General features: G+C 39.6%; 2 protein-coding genes across 8 annotated transcripts in view; one reads left to right on the top strand and one right to left on the bottom strand.

The window, feature by feature from the left end:
• Positions 1-6,612: 6,612 nt before the first annotated feature.
• DCAF16 (DDB1 and CUL4 associated factor 16) lies at positions 6,613-14,227 on the bottom strand. Of its 6 annotated transcripts, none has more exons than XM_011969482.1 (3): positions 13,917-14,227; positions 8,696-8,814; positions 6,613-8,350 (listed from the first exon to the last, which is right to left on the bottom strand). In XM_011969482.1, exon 3 carries the CDS (start codon positions 7,716-7,718, stop codon positions 7,068-7,070), a length of 651 nt encoding a protein of 216 aa, XP_011824872.1. In that variant the 5' UTR covers positions 7,719-8,350; positions 8,696-8,814; positions 13,917-14,227; the 3' UTR covers positions 6,613-7,067. The 6 variants fall into 6 exon arrangements, with proteins under 6 accessions (XP_011824872.1, XP_011824874.1, XP_011824878.1 ...); XM_011969484.1 differs by having other exon boundaries at positions 6,613-8,335; XM_011969488.1 differs by having other exon boundaries at positions 8,696-8,751; positions 13,937-14,227.
• A 52-nt stretch (positions 14,228-14,279) lies between these two features.
• NCAPG (non-SMC condensin I complex, subunit G) overlaps positions 14,280-20,536 on the top strand; it is a 33,716-nt gene continuing 27,459 nt past the window's right edge. For both annotated transcript variants that reach the window (XM_011969480.1, XM_011969479.1), the window contains exons 1-5: positions 14,280-14,652; positions 15,697-15,900; positions 16,387-16,615; positions 18,305-18,450; positions 18,722-18,806. In XM_011969480.1, the coding sequence (XP_011824870.1) occupies positions 14,542-14,652; positions 15,697-15,900; positions 16,387-16,615; positions 18,305-18,450; positions 18,722-18,806 (775 nt within the window). In that variant the 5' untranslated portion in view covers positions 14,280-14,541. The remainder of the gene's footprint in view (positions 14,653-15,696; positions 15,901-16,386; positions 16,616-18,304; positions 18,451-18,721; positions 18,807-20,536) is intronic.

The following is a 20,536-nucleotide window of genomic DNA, read 5'->3' as shown; positions in this document are numbered from 1 at the left end:
CTCACATTCTGTCAATCATTTTGTCTTCCATATAGCACATCACTATCACTACCATCCTCCCCGTCCTCAGTTCTATTTGGTTTAATTTCTCCAGACAATAAGGCTTCAGTCATTTGCTAGAGAGATAGCTGCCTGCCTACAAAGGGAGAGCAAAGATAAACTTTCAAAAAATCCCCTGGTTTCAACTTTATTACTCCTACCTTCCAGGGTACCTTGTGCCTTTAAATCCTTGAGTCTTTTGGGGGTTCTGGAAGGCAAAGATAGGTGTTTCAAATTTGTGAACCTTTTCTGTGATGAAAAATGGTTGTCATAACTCTGCTACCTATGATATACTTGCCCTTCATGGTAAAGAAGAGTGAGAAAGTAACTGCTTGAAACACACAGAGATGGCTGGGCCTGGTGGCTCATGACTGTAATCCCAGCACTTTGCGAGGCTGAGGCGGGCGGATCATGAGGTCAGGAGATCGAGACCATCCTGGCCAACACGGTAAAACCATCTCTACTAAAATACAAAAAATTAGCCGGGCATGGTGGTGCACACCTGTAGTCCCAGCTACTCGGGAGGCCGAGGCAGGGAAATTGCTTGAACACAGGAGGTGGAGACTGCAGTGAGCTGAGACCGCACCACTGCACTCCAGCCTGGTGACAGAGTGAGTCTCCATTTCACAACCACCACCAACCACAAACCCAAACTACCTGCTGTTGAGACAGCATTTAAAAAAATTTGTGTTTGCAAATATTGTAATGGTTATGTGGTTATTTTAGCTAAATACCACGTGTCTCCTATAAAAAGTCTCATATCAGCAATTGGGCCTCCTCTTCTGACACTCAACAACAGTTCTAAGAAATAAATATATAAGAAATACAACTTGGGTCAACTATGTGTGAGCCTTCCTCACCCCCAGTCTCTTATTATTAAATATTATTATTTTAGAGACGGGCACTTGCTCTGGTGCTCATGTTTCTGTGCAGTGGCATGATCATAACCCACTGCAACCTCAAACTCCTCAGCTCAAGCAATCCTCCCAATTTAGCCTCCTGAGTAACTGGGACTATGGGTGTGCACAAGCACTGCTCCTGGCTACTAGTCAATTACTTAGACATAAGAAAACAACACATACTGGAAAGAGTACAGACAGTTCCTGGGAACAACTATATAGACTGAAACCCAAGCTTAATCCATGCCACTATCATATGTATAGGGTTGCAGATAAAATGCAGGAAACTAAAATCAAATTTCAGGTAAATAACATAACTTTTTTTCTGGTATATGTGCCATATTTCATTATTTATCTGAAATTCAAATTTATTTGGGTGTCTTGTATTTCTGTTTGCTAAATCTGGCAACCCAACCCATTTCAAGAAACATGTCCCAAGTAGAATGTGACCAACATAGAAAAACTGCATTCAAAGAAGGAAACTGGGGTCTGGACCTTTCAAGGCATGGGAGTCTACTTAAGTACCAAATAGGTAGACAGGGACCAACATCATATAACACACTTTGCAGTAAGTCTACAAGGAATGCATTGGCTGTGGCCAACATTAATGTCAGCCTTCAATTGATTCAGAAATTAGAATTCTTCCGGTAGTGGCTGCACCCTTCTTTCACCAGAGCTCTGCCACTCTATCAGGACAATCTGGTTACTCAAGGTGCAACCATAAAGCCCATCTAGGGTCTTTTTTGATGGAAGATGGCCATACCCTTGGGCTGTTCCACTTGTTTGGGTACCTCTCAAAGGAAGTTGCACCTACTGGTCCATTGCTTAATTTATTGTAAACCAAAACCATCAGCTGTTACACTGGAGTGTCAGGTCCCACAGCTGATACCACAGATGGAAGGGTGAATTAGGCATAGGCGAGCAGTTAACCCAAACTTAACAATTTCCCCCCAAATAAAACTATAGTACCAGCTCCTTGTTAACTGCAACACTCATTTTAGGAGTTTCATCTGGTTTGTTGCTAATTTGATAAACTAGCTTGGTTGCTGTGTATACTAGGAAGTTAGTTTTAATTTTGTTAGGCTAACCAGTATCCTGAGTCCCTTCTGAATGATTATTGTTGTATACAGCCTAACTCCCCTAATGATCCCAGGAATTTTCATATCACGTGTCATGTCAGAATCATGTTTTCCCAAATGAACTGCCCAAATTCCAGTCAAATTCCTGTTTTATGATTCAACTTGAAACTGCTGTTAACATTTTTAACTGCCTCCATAGTTTAGAGGCAATAACCCTATAGCTGTCTTCCTGTTGTTACACTGTTATACTCCATTTTTTTTTTTTTTTTTTTAAACCAGGTACCAGTGTAACACCAACACTCTGGGAGGCTGAGGTGGGAGGATCGCTTGAGCTCAGGAGTTCCCGACCAGCCTGAGTGAAACTGCGTCTACAAAGAAATACAAAAATTGGCCTGTGTGGTGGTGTGCACCTGTAGTCCACAGCTACCAATGAAGTTAAGGTGGATCGCTTGAGCCTGGGAGGTCGAGGCTGCGGTGAGCCAAGATCATGCCCCTGCACTCCAGCTTAGGCAAGAGTGAAACCCTGTGTCAAAAACATAAATAAAAAATGAAAACCAGGCATTCATTTTCCACATCTCATTGAGAAGAGCTGGTCATAGCTCTCACAGAAGATGGGAAGCCAGCAAGTGTCAGGTCACTGTGGTATATCCTCATCCTTTCCATTTCTTGGTCTCAGTTGCAAACTTTTACAATAAGTCTCACTGCTGCTGCTAATTGAAAGGAAGAGCTTGGTAAACTGCATGATTAGCAGACTCAAATATGTAGTCATTAACTCGACTTTATTTAAAATTATTTGAGACACAGCATAGAGATTTTTCTTTTAGCAGCAGCAAGTTGACATAGAAGCACTGGTGGTTGGTCCAGAGAATGTAACTCCCTCAGTTCAATAGATATCACTGGTGGACAGGTATGTTACCAGCTTGCAGTTATCTCATGAAGTCTGCGAAGCTATCCAGATTTCTTAGGCTGTTCTATATATCCTAGCTACCTGAGCAAAACACTTTTGGCCCTGATCTTTGTGCCACTGCCTTGTGATTAGCAGATATAATTTAAATCTTTGTACAAAGTATCTATATATTTTCTCCATTTCCTTGGGTTAGTATCATTGTGGGGGTTTAATTGAAGTGTGTCCTCCACATGAATCTTCATTACATGTGGATGGCTGCTCCATTCAATTCTTTTATGATTCTCCACTATAAGCTATTTTCAATATGTGAAGGGCCAACATATGGATTAGGGTTTAGGTTTATTTAGTATGACCCTAGATAGCAGAAATGGCTTGGGGTAATAGATAGGTTCATATATTTTAAAACTAATTTCCTATGTGTAGTAATCTTATTTAGTTTTACATTCCCAGTGTCTGTACTAGAGTAGGCACTTCTCCATAGCAATATTGGATGAATGGCTAAATTTCTAACAAGAGATATTTAAAACTAACAGTCTGCTCCAAAAGACATGTTCTTTAACACTGGAGCCAAAAGTAGAAAGCCAGATGCAAGCCAACTTACGCGTAAGAAAATAACCCAGGTGACTTCTAAAGTCTTTAAATGCTTTAGCTATTTACACTAATATCAAAACATTTTCATCAGACTTTTTTTTTTTTTAATTTTTATATGGACAGGTGTGATAGAAGGCCCAGCAGGAAGGGCTTCTATCCCCCAGAGGAGACATATCATATGCCCTCCTGCCATGCATGTATGGATTTTTTCCTTTGCTTAGGAAGCAGATGGGATTAAAAGACCTGATTATGGTCTTTGAGGCTCAAGGTATCTGAACTGTTTTAATAAAAATGTTGCCTATGGCTAGGTGCGGTGGCTCACACCTGTAATCCCAGCACTCTGGGAGGCTGAGGCAGGTAGATCACCTGAAGTCAGGAGTTAGAGACCAGCTTGACCAATTGAGAAACCCTGTCTCTACTAAAAATACAAAATTAGCCGGGTGTGGTGACACATGCCTATAATCCCAGCTACTTGGGAAGCTAAGAAGAATTGCTTGAACCCGGGAGGTGGAGGTTACGGTGAGCCAAGATTGTGCCATTGCACTCCAGCCTGGGCAGCAAGAGCAAAACTGTCTCAAAAAAGAAAGAAAGAAAGAAGAAGAAAAAAAAAGTTGCCTATCTGCACTGAGAAAGTAAAAGACAGTTAATGTCCACTGGTTTAGAAATAATTTCCTTACTCCTTTGATAAATATTTCTATAAAGAGAGGATAAATTCAACTTTTTATCCTAATTATGGTGACTGCATTTAACCAGAAGCCAACATAGTGAGTGCAAAGGTAGTAAATTCATTTCCAAACCCAGTGTTTATGCCACACAAAAAGTTAACTTAAGGCTTATTTAGGTACCTGTTATTTTGTGCAACCTGGAATTACTTAAAATATATAAACAAATAAGCTCACTTTGAATCTTGACTGAATATCAGACATTTTCTTCTTCAAGTGCGTTTCTTCTCTAGAGACGTCAAGTCATCTCCTGTCAGACGTACTATATAGATTCAGGTACTGTGTCTATTAACTCTATTCGGTACTTAGTGAATGTTGAGTATGTCTTAAGAAAAGTAGGATCTATTTCATTTGTTGAGGACAAATGACTATACGCTGTTCAACATGTACAAAGCTATTGGTTTATTCAGCTGCCAAGCTGTGGAAAGGCTTCCTTTCGAAGTGAAGAGCAAAAATGCATTCATGAGCAAGGCACTTTTATACACACACCAAGAGAGAAAAAAGAACATATTATGAACACATAAACATCAACATAGGTTAATATTCAGACCTCTTGCCTACCTCCTCCCACCTCCCCTTAAACAAAAAAAAAAAAAAAAAGGAAAGAGTTTCCTGTAACATTTTAGAAACCAGTTTCACAGAATATCTACATAGGAACAATTTCTGATACATTCAGTTACACTAACAATATGATATGGTTTCAGGTCAATAATTTCCACTAACAAATACTTTTATCTACAATTCCCTCTTTTTTTCCTTTAGACAACTAAGGCTCAGCAGAAATATTCATTAGGTTATAAGCATTCTCTCTTCTTAAAATTGCTATATATTTACATAATTTATGATTCCTAACTGCCTTTTTTTTTTTTTTCCTTGAGACGGTGTCTTGCTGTTGCCCAGGCTAGAATGCAGTGGCGCGATCTCGGCTCATTGCAACCTCCACCTCCCAGGTTCAAGCAATTCTCCTGCCTCAGCCTCCCAAGTAGCTGTTGATTACAGGTGCACGCCACTACGCCCGGCTAATTTTTGTATTTTTAGTAGAGATGGGTTTTCACCATGTTGGCCAGGCTGGTCACGAACTCCTGATCTCAAGTGATCCACCTGCCTCAGCCTCCCAAAGTGTTGGGATTACAGGTGTGAGCCACCGTGCCTGGCCTGCTTCAATTTTTTGATGCCACCTTGTAAACAGCACTTAATTATGGAGAATAGGAAAAAGCAAAACTAAAATAAGAGGATATATATATATATGTATATATATATATACACACACACATACACTTTTCACAATCTCTTTTCTGATTCCCTTTAGATGCCCAGTCTACCAGGACCACACAGATTTCATTTTATTTGTAGAGTGTATGAAAAGATTTAATAGTCTCATGCATTTTATTTTATGTATACTGATTTCTATGTTTTGACTCATTTAAATAAAAAAAACAAGCCTCATTTACAAGGGCATATACTCTTCCTTGTTTGGCCAAAAGAAAATCTATAGCTAAATCTACTTAGAAAAACAATGCTGCTGAAACTCTTAACTTCAGATTGTATTAGGCTGAGATTTTCTAATAAGAAGGTTCTTTAAAATTAGAGGGGTTCCTGACGTTTGCAATGGATGTGGAAAGTACTTGAACTTTTACTCCAGGAAATGCTATACAGACTAAAATTTTAATCCATTAGCAGTTAATACTGAAAGCAGAAATGCTCTCTTAATCAATTTCCATTAATCTTTTGAAAGGTATTTTATTTACTCTTGACAAAAGTCTGAGTACCAAGATTCAGGAAACATATTCTCTACAGAACAGGTGTTTCTTTAATCCCAAGGGATGATCTTATAGGCTGATTTAGCCAGAGACAGCCTGGTGGGAGACTGATATAGAACGTTCATGATGTAATTGTAAGTGCCATAGTAAGTTTGGAGTAGTACAGGCTAAGCTTAAAATTGTACTCCTCCCTGCCGCTCCCAGCCCCCTGCCAAAAAAAGAAAAAATAAAAGGAACCCTAAAGAGTGTCCTATGTAGGCACATCTATATAAAAGCTGGGAAAGAAATCCCCATCCCTGCCATTTCCCTTTGTGTAGTTACTCAATTTAATTCAACTACCTCCATAGAAATGCATGTTAGAGAAGGGTATGCTCAGAAAGGTATTACTGTGGGTAGCTAACTTCTAGCTTTCAATAATGGCTGTTCTGAAGTCTGGATAATAAAAGGGGTGGTGGTCTACTTTTCTTCATTAATAATCAGATATCTCATTAAAGCCATTCAGAAAGGCAGAATAAATTGGGATGGGTAGGGTGAGAAGTGAGTGTGAAGAATATTCAACTAGCTTTTGTAACATGGTCCCCTTAACTAATTCTCCATTGGTATTTGTTGTTGTTGTTTTGAGACTGAGTCTTGCTCTGTCACCCAGGTTGGAGTGCAGTGGCATAATCTTGACTCACCGCAACCTCTGCCTCCCTGATTCAAGTGATTCTCCTGTTTCAGCCTCCCGAGTAGCTGGGATTACAGGCATGCACTGCTGCGCCCAGCTGATTTTTTTTTTCTATTTTTAGTAGACGGGATTTCGCTGTGTTGGCAAGGCTAGTCTCAAACTTCCGACCTCAGAAGATCCACCCACCTCAGCCTCCTAAAGTGTTGGGATTACAGGCGTGAGCCACCACGCCTGGCCTTGATATTATCATTTTATCCACAGGGTTTGTCAAAGGCTATCCTCTTTGGCTTGCCAGGGCATAAGATAGTTTGACTGAGAAGACATTAGTGGGCTGTGTAATGACTAACTTTGTACCCCTTCCTCAGTTCGCAACATCAGAGATATCACAGCAAATGGTAGATCTTTACAGTGATGCAGTTAGGAGTTTGTTAACTGCCTTTTGGAAGTCAGTGTAAGAATAAGTAGTGTTGATGGGTTCAGTACGAGTTGTTTCCTTAACTGTTTTAGTCAGCCAGCCACAGCAACACCCAGAAACACAAGAATTAGGGATCTGTTTTAGGTATTCAGGTATGGGAGTGGCTCTACTCAATGTTCGGCTTAGCTGTTTGGTGGCAAATTGCAGTGCTCCATTTAGAGTGGCATGATCTCTAGAGAGCCGGCTGGGACTTGTAAGAGGCTTTTGAAAAGGTGGGACTCCACAAGAGGCCAGAGGGGGCCATTCAGGAATTGGTTCCAGTTTGGGGACACAGTGGGAACAATGGGAGAGTCTTAGACCTATCTCTCGAAGTATATGGACTGGTGTGCTTGGATCCAAGAGTTTAGCATGATACAACCAGGAATTAGGATTTAAAGGTTTCCAAGTTGTGGAATATTTTAAAAGGCACTTAACCTGCCAGGCAAGACTCTCAAGAGGCGATAAGTTGGGTACCATGGAGTCCTCTTCTTCAGAGGAATCCCACTCTTCCCCAGAACTCTCATTTAGGTAGCTAATGTTTTCTTCTTCCTCACTTTCTGAATCTGACAAGTGGTCAGGAGAGGGATTTCTAGGACCCATCTGAATGAAACAGAGTAAGGAACCAGAAAAAGGTAATAATCTAAAGCCAGCAGAACACTTACTAACACTGGCAAATAGAAATAAGAGATGAAAAATCCTTTCGCCAAGATTAATTTGTCTTTCAGTCCATTATGCACATAGAGTATGCTTGCGGCCCACACCACTGTGCTGTTCTTCAAGATTATGTTGTATATTCTTCACTTACAAAGAAGACATCTTAGTTTTCAGGACCAGTTCAGTGTGTAAAAGTATTTAGTCACTTACCAGTGGCACAGGTCAGAGTATCTCCTTCAAATCCTGGCTACCCAAGAATACAAGGGGTCCTCATCTAGGCAAGCTGATTTACTTAGCATAGTCCCAATTGGTAGTGGTACTGTGAAGAGACACTTTTTGTGCTGTTTTGCTGGCAGTGATATTATATCTACTTGACAACGAAAAGAAGCTCAGTAGTTGTCTTGGTTGTCCGCTGGTATAGCAACTTTTGTGCAGTGGGGACTGATGGGATGAGCTGTCAAGAACATCTGGTGTAAGAGGATCCGATGCTTTCCATAGGTGACGTAAATGCCCTTGGAAACTGGTGATTTAGCTGTTGGACTATCTGGAAAGGTAGCCTTAACCTGTGAATGAGAAGACTAGAGACATGATATTAAATCCTGAAAGCACTGGATAACATTATTGCCTACCTAACCTCAGGATATCTAAAATCAGAACAAATGCTGAGCAAGAAGTCTTACAGACTCTTCCCTCTCTATCTCATAGGCTTAGGCCAATTTACCTGTTGGTAATAGCTCTTACAATCACAATATTGGGGAGGAAAGTCTGGGGCCATTTTAATTCTTTGTTGGTACAAAACTGGGCCAGTTTGTATGCAGTTTTAGCCCAGAAAATTACTTTTGCAAAAGCTGATCCCTTATGTCCCAAACTCCAAATAGAGAGCTCTAAAAGGTATTTATTTATTTTTATTTTATTTTTTTTACCTTCAGAGGTGCTTGTTGGAATTAGTTTTAGGGGGCCTGTCCTGGTGGTAGAGCTGCTAGATGTTAGGACTCTTGCTGGGACCTCAGAAGTTGTGATCCTATGACCAATTCTATATAAGCTGTTCCACAAAAAAGAAAAAAGCATGAAAACTGACCAGTTCCTTTTATAAAGATAACAAAAATAAATTCCAAACTTAGAGATGAACCAAACAAGAAAAGTATAGGCTCACTTCACTTGCAAAATCCTAAATATCACTTAACAGAATCCAACAGTACATTAAAAAGAATATTATCAAATACAGCCTATCCCAGGAAAGTAAGAATAGCTCAAATTATAAAAAATGTACAAATTACCACAACTAAAGGAAAAAAAGAGATCATTATATTGAATGTGGATAACCTTTGTTAGTTCCTGACCAACATGTATTTATGCTTTAAAAGACAAAACAAAACATTTTTACTAAACTAGAAGGAGAATGTAACTTTCTTAACTTGGTAAAGGTTATCTACCAAAATCTTTAAGCAAACATTATCCTGAATAAGATGAGATACATTTCCTTTAAAAGTGAAGTCAGGGGCAGGGCACAGTGACTCATGCTTGTAATCCTAGCATTTTGGGAGGCCAAGGGTGGAGGACCACTTGAGGTCAGGAGTTCAAGACCAGCCTGGGCAACATAGCAAGACCCTGTCTCTACAAAAAAATTTAGCCAGGTATGGTGGTGTGTGCCTTTAGTTCTAGCTACTTGGGAGGCTGAGGCAGGAGGATTGCTTGAGCCCAGGAGTTGGAGGCTGCGTGGTGAGCTATGATCACACTGCTGTACTCTAGTCTGGGTGACAGAATGAGACTCTTCTCAACAACAACAACAACAACAACAACAAAGTGAAATTAGCTAAAGATGACCATGTTGACTGAGACTGATACTGTCTGACACAGGACGGAAAGTCCTAATCAATGTTTTTCTTTTTGGAAAAAGATACGTTAAGAATTAGAAGAGATAAAACTATTAGTTTACAGATGATTATCATCTAATTAAAAAAAAACAGAGTTCAACAAGTTTCCTGATCTGAGATTAACCTATGAATATCCATTAATTTAATTACTTATATAACACTTATTATTTGCCATGTACTACTCTAGTAACTGCACAAATGTTAACTATTTTAAAATTCTTCTAACAACCGTAAAAGGTGGTACTTTTATTGTCCCCATCTTACCTGTGGATTAAGTTACGTGACCAAAGTCATTCATCTAGTAAGTCACAGGGCTAGTGTTTCAACTCAGGCACTGTTAACTTTTATACTAGCAATACTAACTAGACCATATATAAAGACATTTCACAGAAGGAAAAACAAACAACAAAAACCTAATCCTATAAAGAACCTAGGAACTAATCATTAATATATAAGATCTAATAAACAATATAGAAGATAATTTAAAATACAGACATTCCATGCTCTTGGATGGAACAAATATCATAAAGATATCAACTTTCTCCCTATTAATTTATACAATTCCAATCAAAATTTTAAGGAACTCTATATAAAGGTTATATAGAAAGAATAAAATTCCACATATAGCCAAATGAACTGTTTAAACAGAAGAGTAAGGGAGTTCCTATTCTTCAAGGTATGTACTATGACTAACGTCACAGAAATTAAAATAGGGTAGCATTAGTGTAAGAACAGACAATAGTCCAAAAGAGCAGAAAAGAGCTTAGAAACAGAGTTATATATAATTTGGGAATGTAATATAAAATAAGGTTGGTACATAAACTAAGGGTGAATGGATATGTTTAGTACATAATATTGGTACAACTGGCTCACTATATTAAAAAAAAGTAAAACTATTGGAACAAGAATTAACAAAAAATTAAGAACAAGGTTAAGAAAAAAAAAGAAAAGCAAAACCATGTAATACCTATACATATAATGACATGTATAAGGGAGGATTCATGATGGATCAAAGATCTAAATGGGGATGGTAAAACCATACAGTTAGTTAAATATAATACAGAATATCTTTGTGAAATGAGGCCAGGGAAAGACTTCTTAAACAAAAAAGCATAAAGCACCAGACCAAAAAATGAATTTAATAACATCACAATTAATCATTTCTGGACTGAACTAAAGATACCAAGGACAAAGTTAAATCAATTTTTAAGAAAGATAGCAACTTCAATAAAGAAACGAGCAAAGGACAAAGACATCCAAATTATAGAAGAGAAAATCCCAAAGCATGAACAGTATGATCACATTAACAGGCTGGCAGCACTACTTAGGCAAACTATTTGCACATCTCATGATCTAGCAATCCTACTTTTGGGCATAGATAGCAAATAAATTCCTGTAAGAACATGTATGAAGATATACCCTGAAGCTACATCTGTGATGACAGGAATTAGAAGCATTCCAGGTTCCTATCCCTAGAGAAGCGGACTGGTAAAATGTGGTGGAAACACATTCCAAGTATATATAGCAACATGGGTGGCCTTTAAAGGCATAGCTTTACATGAGAAAAGAAACAGTATCAATGTGTCGTTTATGCTACTCTGTACGGGGCATTTCCAAAATTAAAGTCAGTGGACATTTTCATTATCGAATACACTGAGTTGTGCTAATAAGGTCATATGGTATGGCTTCAGGTGAGCAATTTTCCTCTAATGAGTATTTCTCTGGCTTTCACACACTCCTAGCACAGTGTCTGGCATATATGAGTGGCTCAGTAAATGTATCTGAAACAATCAGAGAATGGCAAAGGCTTGCAGTAAGTAACTACCACAAGCAAGTTCTATTTTACTCCAGGGAGAGAACAGTTCCCAAGTTATAGCTTGGTGATTTGGTAATGTTAGACAAAGACAAATGAGATAATTTTTTAAGGCAAGATCAACATATGATGCTACTACAGCAATATAAAGGAAACTGCTTATACCTTTAAGAAGAAACAATGTAATACTTCTTAGTTTATAATACTATAATACTGTGCTAGGAGTGTGTGAAAGCCAGAGAAATACTCATTAGAGGAAAATTGCTGACCTGAAGCCATACCATATGACCTTATTAGCACAACTCAGTCTTTATTAACTGAGACAGGAGAAGCTGTTGGCTTTTAATTGCGCTGTCCTCTAATATTTTTGCTATTTTGACTTCAACCAGATTGCACCTGTGAGATTACTAATTGGCTATACTTCAGTTATTATGTTACTCAGAAAATTTTTAAAAAGGCTCTTACTTTCCCATAATTGTTTTTGTTCTGTTTCACAGTACGGAAGTTAGGAAACATGTAAGCTTTAAGGCAGTATACTATGTTGTTTAAATTTAATCTAGCATCTTTAAAAAAATATTTTCAGATTATAATATCAAAAAATACTGAACCCCTCCCCACATGGCTTTAACCATTGAAAAAAAAACAACAAAAACAAACCTAACCAAAATATAGTTAGGCTGACCTCTGGTGGCCAGATGTCTCATTCTTCCGTAACTGACAAAATGGTGTGATGTCTCTGTTGGTGAGACAGCCAAGTTGAATACAATAAAGAAATACTAGCTGGCTCACGCCTGTAATTCCAACACTTTGGGAGGCAAAGGCGGGTGGATCACCTGAGGTCAGGAGTTTGAGACCAGCCTGGCCAACATGGAGAAACCCGTCTCTATTAAAAATACAAAAAAGTAGCCAGGCGTGGTGGTGAACGCCTGTAACCCAGCTACTTGGGAGACTGAGGCAGGAGAATTACTTGAACCTGGGGAGGCAGAGGTTGCAGTGAGCCAAGATTGCGCCATTGCACTCCAGCCTGGGCGACAGAGCAAGACTCTGTCTCAAAATAAAAATAAAGATAAATATTAGAAACGTCACAAAGCAAAATTATGGGCAACACAAATGTTACCACATTCTTATCTTAACTAGCAGTTGAATATCTATAAAGTTTGAGGAATTAAGCAGGAGAATGGATAAGGTATGGCATATTAATACAATGGAGTACTATAGCAACCTGTCTGTGTCGCAGTTTCCTCATCTTAAAAGAAGATCAAAGTTATCCTACAGGGTTTGTGAGCAATAAACAAAGTAAAGGGCTTAGAATGATAAAGGTCAATCACGTGCAAGTTACTATTATTAATATATCAATATGAACCACAGCAATATTGATTGAAAAAAGCCAGAGGCACATATAATTATTCATTTAATGGTTAAAACATGCAAAATAGTACAATATCCTCATTCAGGGATTTATTTAGTCATTAACATAAAAAAATGTGTCATTAATATATAAAAATCTGCATGGTAAAAGTTAACAGTAAATTAAGAAAATCCATTACTTCTTCGGAGTGAAGGTAATTCAAAACGAGAAAGATGTACAGGTGGCTTTAGTAATGTTCTATTTCTTCAGCTGGCAGTAGGTTACTGAGGTGTAGGAGAGGGAAAAACGGCTTCCCTCCATCCTCCCAGGTTCTTTGGCTGGGTTACAAATTAACTTGACATAAACATTAACAAGAAAAAAAACCCGTACTTAACTACACATGCAGAGGAGTCCCACCATGGTCAGATGATTGAAGATTATACAGCATCCTACGCTACTCAAGAAATGGTGGTTTGCGGCTTTCTGGGGGATGGTTGGCCACAAAGTTGTGGAAACGTGAGGGGAGGAAATAAACGGTGAATAAAAGTTGTCTTGATATGCAGATAAAATCTCCCAGGTAACAAAAATTATCGCAGAGCTGCCCTCTTCGTGATACAGATGCTTTACTGATGTATATTTCCTCTGTAGATGTAAATTTCTTTTACAACAGGACAGATTTTCAGAGTGACTCCTGTGTCTGCATTTTATCAGAATACCAGCTCAAAATATACCCTAGAAGTATACTGTAGGGTGGCATATTCTGTTCTCCTACAGTCTTATTTTTGGATGGTGCATCCTGAGATCCAACAGAAATTCTGCCTGATATAATTTCATTTAAAATTTAAAAACCTAGTTTCTACTCTTCTTTATTTTAACCAATACCCGAAAGACCTTTCCATTCTCTTGAGTTCTCCCTTAATACACTGTCCTTATGCCCGCTTGTAAACAGGGCCTCGACAGCTGCATATCTACAAACGGCAATAGCTAAGTTAGCCCGCACCCCCTTCGCAGCGATCCCCGGGCCGCCTGCACGCCCTGCGGAACCTCGCAGTCGGCTTCACCAGGGCAGGGACTAAGGCCTTCAAAAGACCGCATCCGTCTCCACTAACCTCGGGTCGCCCAGCTTCGCGGACCCAGCAGCTTCTCCCTTCTCAGACGCGGCCGGGCCTCCGGAACGCGCTACGAACTTTCCTTTGTCGCCGTCTCTCGAAACGGAGCCCTCGTGTGGGGATCCCCCGCCCTTTGGCCACAAGGGAGGTTGTTATCTTCGGCAGATCTCCCGTTCTCACCCTTGGAGGATCGCTTCTTCTTTCTCGCCTCACGCTCAACCGCACTACCCAGCTAGGCCTAACACTAGCAACCCTTCCCCTCCCGCGGCTAGGCCACTCCACTCCGCTCCCGCGCCGACACTACTTCCGGCCGAGTCAAGGTCCCTCCCCCTTAAAAACGCCACTTCCCTCCGTGAAAACTGTTGGACAAGGTTGAACCTAGACGCATGCGCCCAAAGCGCAGGGTGTGAGATGGGTGGACCCATCGCTTCCCGCTCTCTCCTCCCAGAGCGCTTGCGGCAGTCTCGCGGGATTTTCCCCTCTCGCGGCAATTATTTGAACGTTCGGGCGGTAAAGACTCCCGGGGCTGTCCGAGAAGACTGCGGAGAGCTCTGCCTCTGGGTTGGCTTGCGGGCAGGCTGTAGCCGAGCGCGGGCAGGACTCGTCCCGGCAGGGTTCCAGAGCCATGGGAGCGGAAAAGAGGCTGCTGTCGATTAAGGAGGCCTTTCGGCTGGCGCAGCATCCGCACCAGAACCAGGCGAAGCTGGTGGTGGCGCTGAGCCGCACCTACCGCACGGTAAGCGCGCCCGGCCCTGGCCGCCGCCCCTCGCCCGCCCCGGCCCGCCCTCCCTCAGGGGCCCTCCGTGGCCCTCGGGCTCGGCGCACCGTGACTCCAGCCTTGTTCACCTTCGCGACTCACTTCATAGGGACCACCTGAGGTTCGGAGAAGTCAGGGATTTACCCGAGGTCGCCTGCGCCCAGGCCAGAAAGACTCGGAAGTCTGGGCGTCATTCACACGGGCCCCGCCTTGGCTTTTCTGAGCCGACACCCCCAGCCTCTGGGCGGCGTGGACCGTTATTCCTTAATCTGATTGTGAACGTGGAGAGAAGCATTTACAACCACCGAGGCTATCAGACATCAAATATTGAACCGCAGAGTGGATCCTGAATGCGGGGGTTCGGTGGTCGTTGCCCCTGGGGTCATCGTTCCCCGCCGACCGTCAAATGATTCTACCCTCGTCCCACGGTTACATTGAATCCAATCACCAAATACCAAATTAATCGTTAGGGCCTGGCCATTCTTATTTATGTACGTTACTATTTGTTTGTTTTGAGTGGAACCTTGAGAAGACTAGAACAATTAATTTGGGGAAGCTGAATTATCTTGAGGTCCAAGAAAAATTGTAAGTAAACATCGCAGGACTTTGAGGATATGAGATAGGATGTGCAGGTTATCTCATAAAGAAGCTGCTGGTGATAGGAAGAGATAGGAAGACCTGAATATGAGAAATATAAAAGGCAGTATTGATTTTGGGTTGTTGATGAAGAAGCGTATTTGTAATGTACTAAAGGCTTATTGAGAATTCAAAGGTATTGAAAAAAACAATCAAAGGAATCTTTTTACTGTCAAAAGTCAAGCTCGTGTACTCCCATTATAGCCTGGAGAGAAATTCATGCAAATTGATTGCCCTTTTGCTGGTTTGGATAATTAAGAGTTTACTAAATAAAGATTTTAATTTGTCTGCATTATTATGGCTAGTGCTTTCAGAAGTCTTAGGGTGATGTTGGGAATAAAGGATTTCTGTCGGTGCAGTTTATGAAGGGTTTCTTTTGTCTTTCAGATGGATGATAAAACAGTTTTTCATGAGGAGTTCATACATTACCTTAAATATGTTATGGTGGTCTATAAACGTGAACCAGCTGTGGAGAGGGTAATAGAATTTGCAGCAAAGTTTGTTACCTCATTTCACCAATCGGATATGGAAGATGATGAGGAAGAGGAAGATGGTGGCCTTTTAAATTATTTGTTTACTTTTCTCTTAAAGGTACTATGAAAATGATAGCTTTGGGGAGGGATTTTAGAAAATTTTGCCACTTAGAGTCGTGGGAGTTTGTATGTTTTTGACAATGAAATATCTAGTGATTTAAAAAATCTGAATGAGTCTACGTTTTATGGGAAATATTAGAATTATCATTATGATTAAAAAGTGGACTTTAACTCCAACATTAAATTTTTAATGACCTCTTTAAACCAGTTCTCCTATGTTTATTTTAAATGAGTTCTGTATTTTAGAAGCTGCTACACAGAGGACTATGTAACTTAGCAAAGACTTCTTTCAGACTGTTTAGTTTGAGACTGTATAAAATATATATTTGCTATACATATGGACCAAGGTAGCATTATAAGTTCTCTTCAGGAAATGAATTGTTGTTGTAACTTCTTGCATTCTGAATATATAGAGTTCAGATAATATTGATTATTTGGGAGTGGTATGTGACTATGAATAAGTTTTGATTTGTTTCTGTTTTAGTCTCATGAAGCAAACAGCAATGCAGTGAGATTTAGAGTGTGCCAGCTCATAAACAAGCTTTTGGGAAGTATGCCAGAAAATGCTCAGATTGATGATGATGTGTTTGATAAAATTAATAAAGCCATGCTTATTAGATTGAAAGATAAGATTCCAAATGTGAGAATACAGGCAGTTCTGGCGCTTTCACGACTTCAGGATCCCAAAGATGATGAATGCCCAGTGGTTAATGGTGTGTGTAGTTTCCTAAATCTTTTTCAGATTTGTTGATTTTGTTAAATTCTCAGTATTTGAAACTTTTTATTATGGTCTATACATATGAAGAGTATCAGTAATTAATATATGATTCAGATAAAAAAAAAAAAACACGTAAGTAGCAACCACCCTGCTTAAAAAAAATAATCAGTACTTGCATCCTATCCCAGCTGCATCCCTGTCCCTCAGAAGTAACTATTATCCTCAGTTTTGGGTTAATTAGTCTCTTGCTTAAATTAAAAAAAAATTTTTTACATAAATCACATATGTCTATCTTAATGTTTTCCTATCATTTTGTGTAAATCATGCTGTATGTATATATTTAGCAGCCAGTTATATTTCTATATAATACCTGTTACTGTGTTTTGCCCATTTTTTCATTGGGTTTTTAATTTAAAATACTATTTAAAAAATTTCATTTGCGTTCTTTATATATTTTGAAAAGAAATCCTTGGGTCATATGAATTGTATATCTCTTTCTGCTTTAGGTGGCTCATTGGGGTATCATTGTTTCACTCCCTTTGGGATATCTTTTTTTTTGAACAGAAATTCTTATGTCAAAAATATAAATCTCTGCCATTATCACTGGTATATTTATCACTATAGTAGTTGGTATTTTTTTTGCTGTTAAAATATACCCATAATAATATTGTGTAAAACATAGATATTTGTTTTTTTTTTTTTGAAAAGGTAGCTGCTCTATTTTTTTTTAAATTTTTTTTTATTATTATTATACTTTAAGTTCTAGGGTACATGTGCATAACGTGCAGGTTTGTTACATATGTATACTTGTGCCATGTTGGTGTGCTGCACCCATCAACTAAACATAGATATTTGATAGTCAACATGTACTTAATAATTGAGTGGGAAAGATGTGAGAAGTACAGATAAACATATTTAAATATAAGAAATGAGTTTGTTTCAATGAATAAAACCAAAAAATATTTCCTTTTAGGTCTCATTAAAAAACCAAAATAATGGGCCCTTATAAAGCCATTATCAGTTTAAAATAAACTGCTATATTAAGCTTTCTCTTAAATACTGAGGAGTAGCACAGACATAATCTTTATGATTAATTTACCATGACTGTTAGGGCTATTTGCTTTCACTTTTGGCCTTAGAGCCAGTCCGTTGACTAATTCCCCCTTGTGTCTTTAGAAGGGAAGTTCGTGACCTGTGCAGCAGTGACTCAGGCCTGTAATCTCAGCACTTTGGCTCCAACCTGGGCAACATAGCGAGAAGGAAGTTGGTGGGAAAAAAGCTTAATGTGTAAGGCTAAAAAAAAGACATTATTTCTCTTATAGATGGGTTCTCACTCAGGCCGGATAGAAGAGGTGCGGCCTCAAACTCCTTGGCTTAAGTGATCCTTCCACCTCAGCCCCCTAAGTAACTGGAATCGCCACTACTATGCCTAGCTAATTTTTATTTCAAAATTATTTGGTAGAGACAGGGGTCTTGCTATATTGCCCAGGCTGGTCTTGAACTCTTGGCTTCAAGCTCTTCACCTACCTTGGCCTCCCAAGTGCTGGTTATAGGCATTAGCCATCGTGCCCAGCCTATCTTTATCATATTAAAGGCATTTTAAAATATCAAAATGTGTGTTATTTTATGACTATAGTTAAATAAATAATTTCTTCAGTACCAAAATGTATTGCTTTATTTTTAGCATATGCTACTTTGATTGAAAATGATTCAAATCCAGAAGTTAGACGGGCAGTGTTATCATGTATTGCACCATCAGCAAAGACTTTGCCAAAAATTGTAGGGCGCACCAAGGATGTGAAAGAGGCTGTCAGAAAGCTGGCTTATCAGGTAAATAAGTTCAGTGTCTTGTGTTGGCATATTCTTAAGGGACAAGAAGCCATTTTCTTAAAGTGCCTTTGAAAAATACTTGGCATGTAATAATTTCTTCAATTGAGGTTTTATGGAGAACACAGGTGATTTAGGTAGAATCTTACTGTATTAAGTGTGTTACCAGGTATTAATGTTGGAGATCCTGGGTAATTTTCTAAGATGGTGATGTTCTTATGAAATCTGTAAATTGTGTTGAGGTTAATGACCATCTTTATAAATTATTTTTAAGGTTTTAGCTGAAAAGGTTCATATGAGAGCTATGTCCATTGCTCAGAGAGTAATGCTCCTTCAACAAGGTCTTAATGACAGATCAGGTAAGATAAACAACTTTATATATACAAAACTTTAGTAGATTTTGAGGTTAGACTTAACAAGGTTTAGGAAAAAAGTGTCAAATCAGGTCAAGTAAGCCTGCCAGTCCCATGAACCTGGTGAAATTTATCTTGATGTATTATGTAGAAAACATAGGGCTAAAGATCTTGATATGTATATATTTTTGAGACGGAGTCTCGCTCTATCACTGAGACGAGTACAGTGGCTCCATCTTGGCTCACTGCAATGTCCGCCTTCTGGTTTCAAGTGATTCTCCTGCCTCAGCCTCCTGAGCACCTGGGATTACAGGTGCACATCACCATGCCTGGTTAATTTTTATATTTTTGTAGAGACGGGGTTTCACCATGTTGGCCAGTCTGGTCTTGAACTCCTGACCTCAAGTGATCCACCTGCTTCGGCCTCCCAAAGTGTTGGGATTACAGGCGTGAGCCACCGCATCCAGCCAAGATCTTGGTATTTTGAAGGAGCAGAGCTTATTTCTTTCACCCTTTCTGTGTTTTACAGATGGAGAAACAATACTTAAGTCTGTAGAGCTAATTCATGTTAGAAGTAGGAAAAGATCTGTTTGCCCTCTCTTCCTTAAAAAAAAAAATGCTGTTCCTTATGTGTATACCTTGGTATGAATGTGTTCTGTGTATCAGAAACAACAGTTAGGAATGGTCAGACCAGTATAATTTTCCTTTTTTTTTTTTTTTTTCTGTTAGAGTAGCATTCCCCAACATTTTTGGCACCAAGTATCGATTTCATGGAAGAAGTTTTTCCACAGAGGGCGGACTGGATGGTTTCCAGATGAAACTGTTCCACCTCAAATCATCAGGCATTACTTAGATTCTCATAAGGAGCACGCACCCTGGACACCTCATGTGCGCAGTTCATAATAGAGTTCCTGCACCTAAGAGAATCTAATGCGTCTGCTGATCTAACAGTAGGAAGAGCTCAGGCGGTAATGCTCATTAGACCACGGCTTACCTCCTGCTGTGCGGCCCGGTTCCTAACAGGCCACAGACTGGTACTAGTCCGTGGCTCAGGGGTTGGGGAGCCTAAGACAATCTGCTTATAAGAATGATATTTTTTGAAATTTTTAACTCCCACGAGAAGGCCAAGATGGCTCTATTGTGCTATAGTGAGAAAACCGACTTGAGTTTGAAAGCATTGTCAGAGAATTAATTACTAGGATGACCTTAAAAGCTAAGACTAAGGTTCATTTGGTGATGTATGCTTGTATAGTTCACTACTGCAAATAGCAATTGTATAATAGATGAAATCAGGTAACAAGTGAAATAATAGCTATTACATATTCTGGGCTAACACCTGAAGCTCATTGAACCCAGGGGAGAAGGAATGTAAAGATATTTGTGTAGGCTGTGGTATTTCGTGCTGAGCCTTTTCCATTTTTATTTGTAAGTGGCCATCACAGTGACTTTGCAGTATCACGGTACTTCTTTTTTTTTTTCCTTTAATATGCTTAGTTGGCTGGGCGCTGTGGCTCACACTTGTAATCCCAGCACTTTGGGAGGCCAAGGCAAGTGGATCACGAAGTCAAGATATTAAGACCATTCCGGCCAACATGGTGAAACAAAAATTAGCTGGGCGTGGTGGCGCACGCCTGTAGTCTCAGCTACTCGGGAGGCTGAGGCAGGAGAATCGCTTGAACCCAGTAGGTGGAAGTTGCAGTGAACCGAGATGGTGCCACTGCACTCGAGCCTGGTGA

The sequence above is a fragment of the Mandrillus leucophaeus genome, unplaced genomic scaffold (genome assembly GCF_000951045.1).
Source record: "Mandrillus leucophaeus isolate KB7577 unplaced genomic scaffold, Mleu.le_1.0 Scaffold894, whole genome shotgun sequence".
Classification (NCBI taxonomy): Eukaryota; Metazoa; Chordata; class Mammalia; order Primates; family Cercopithecidae; genus Mandrillus; species Mandrillus leucophaeus.
Note: the sequence above shows the minus strand (reverse complement) of the source record. Positions and strands in the feature narration are given on the sequence as shown.

Excerpts from the sequence above, each read along its gene's own strand:
- DCAF16 (XM_011969482.1), bottom strand. The coding sequence starts at position 7,718 with ATGGGTCCTAGAAATCCCTCTCCTGACCACTTGTCAGATTCAGAAAGT.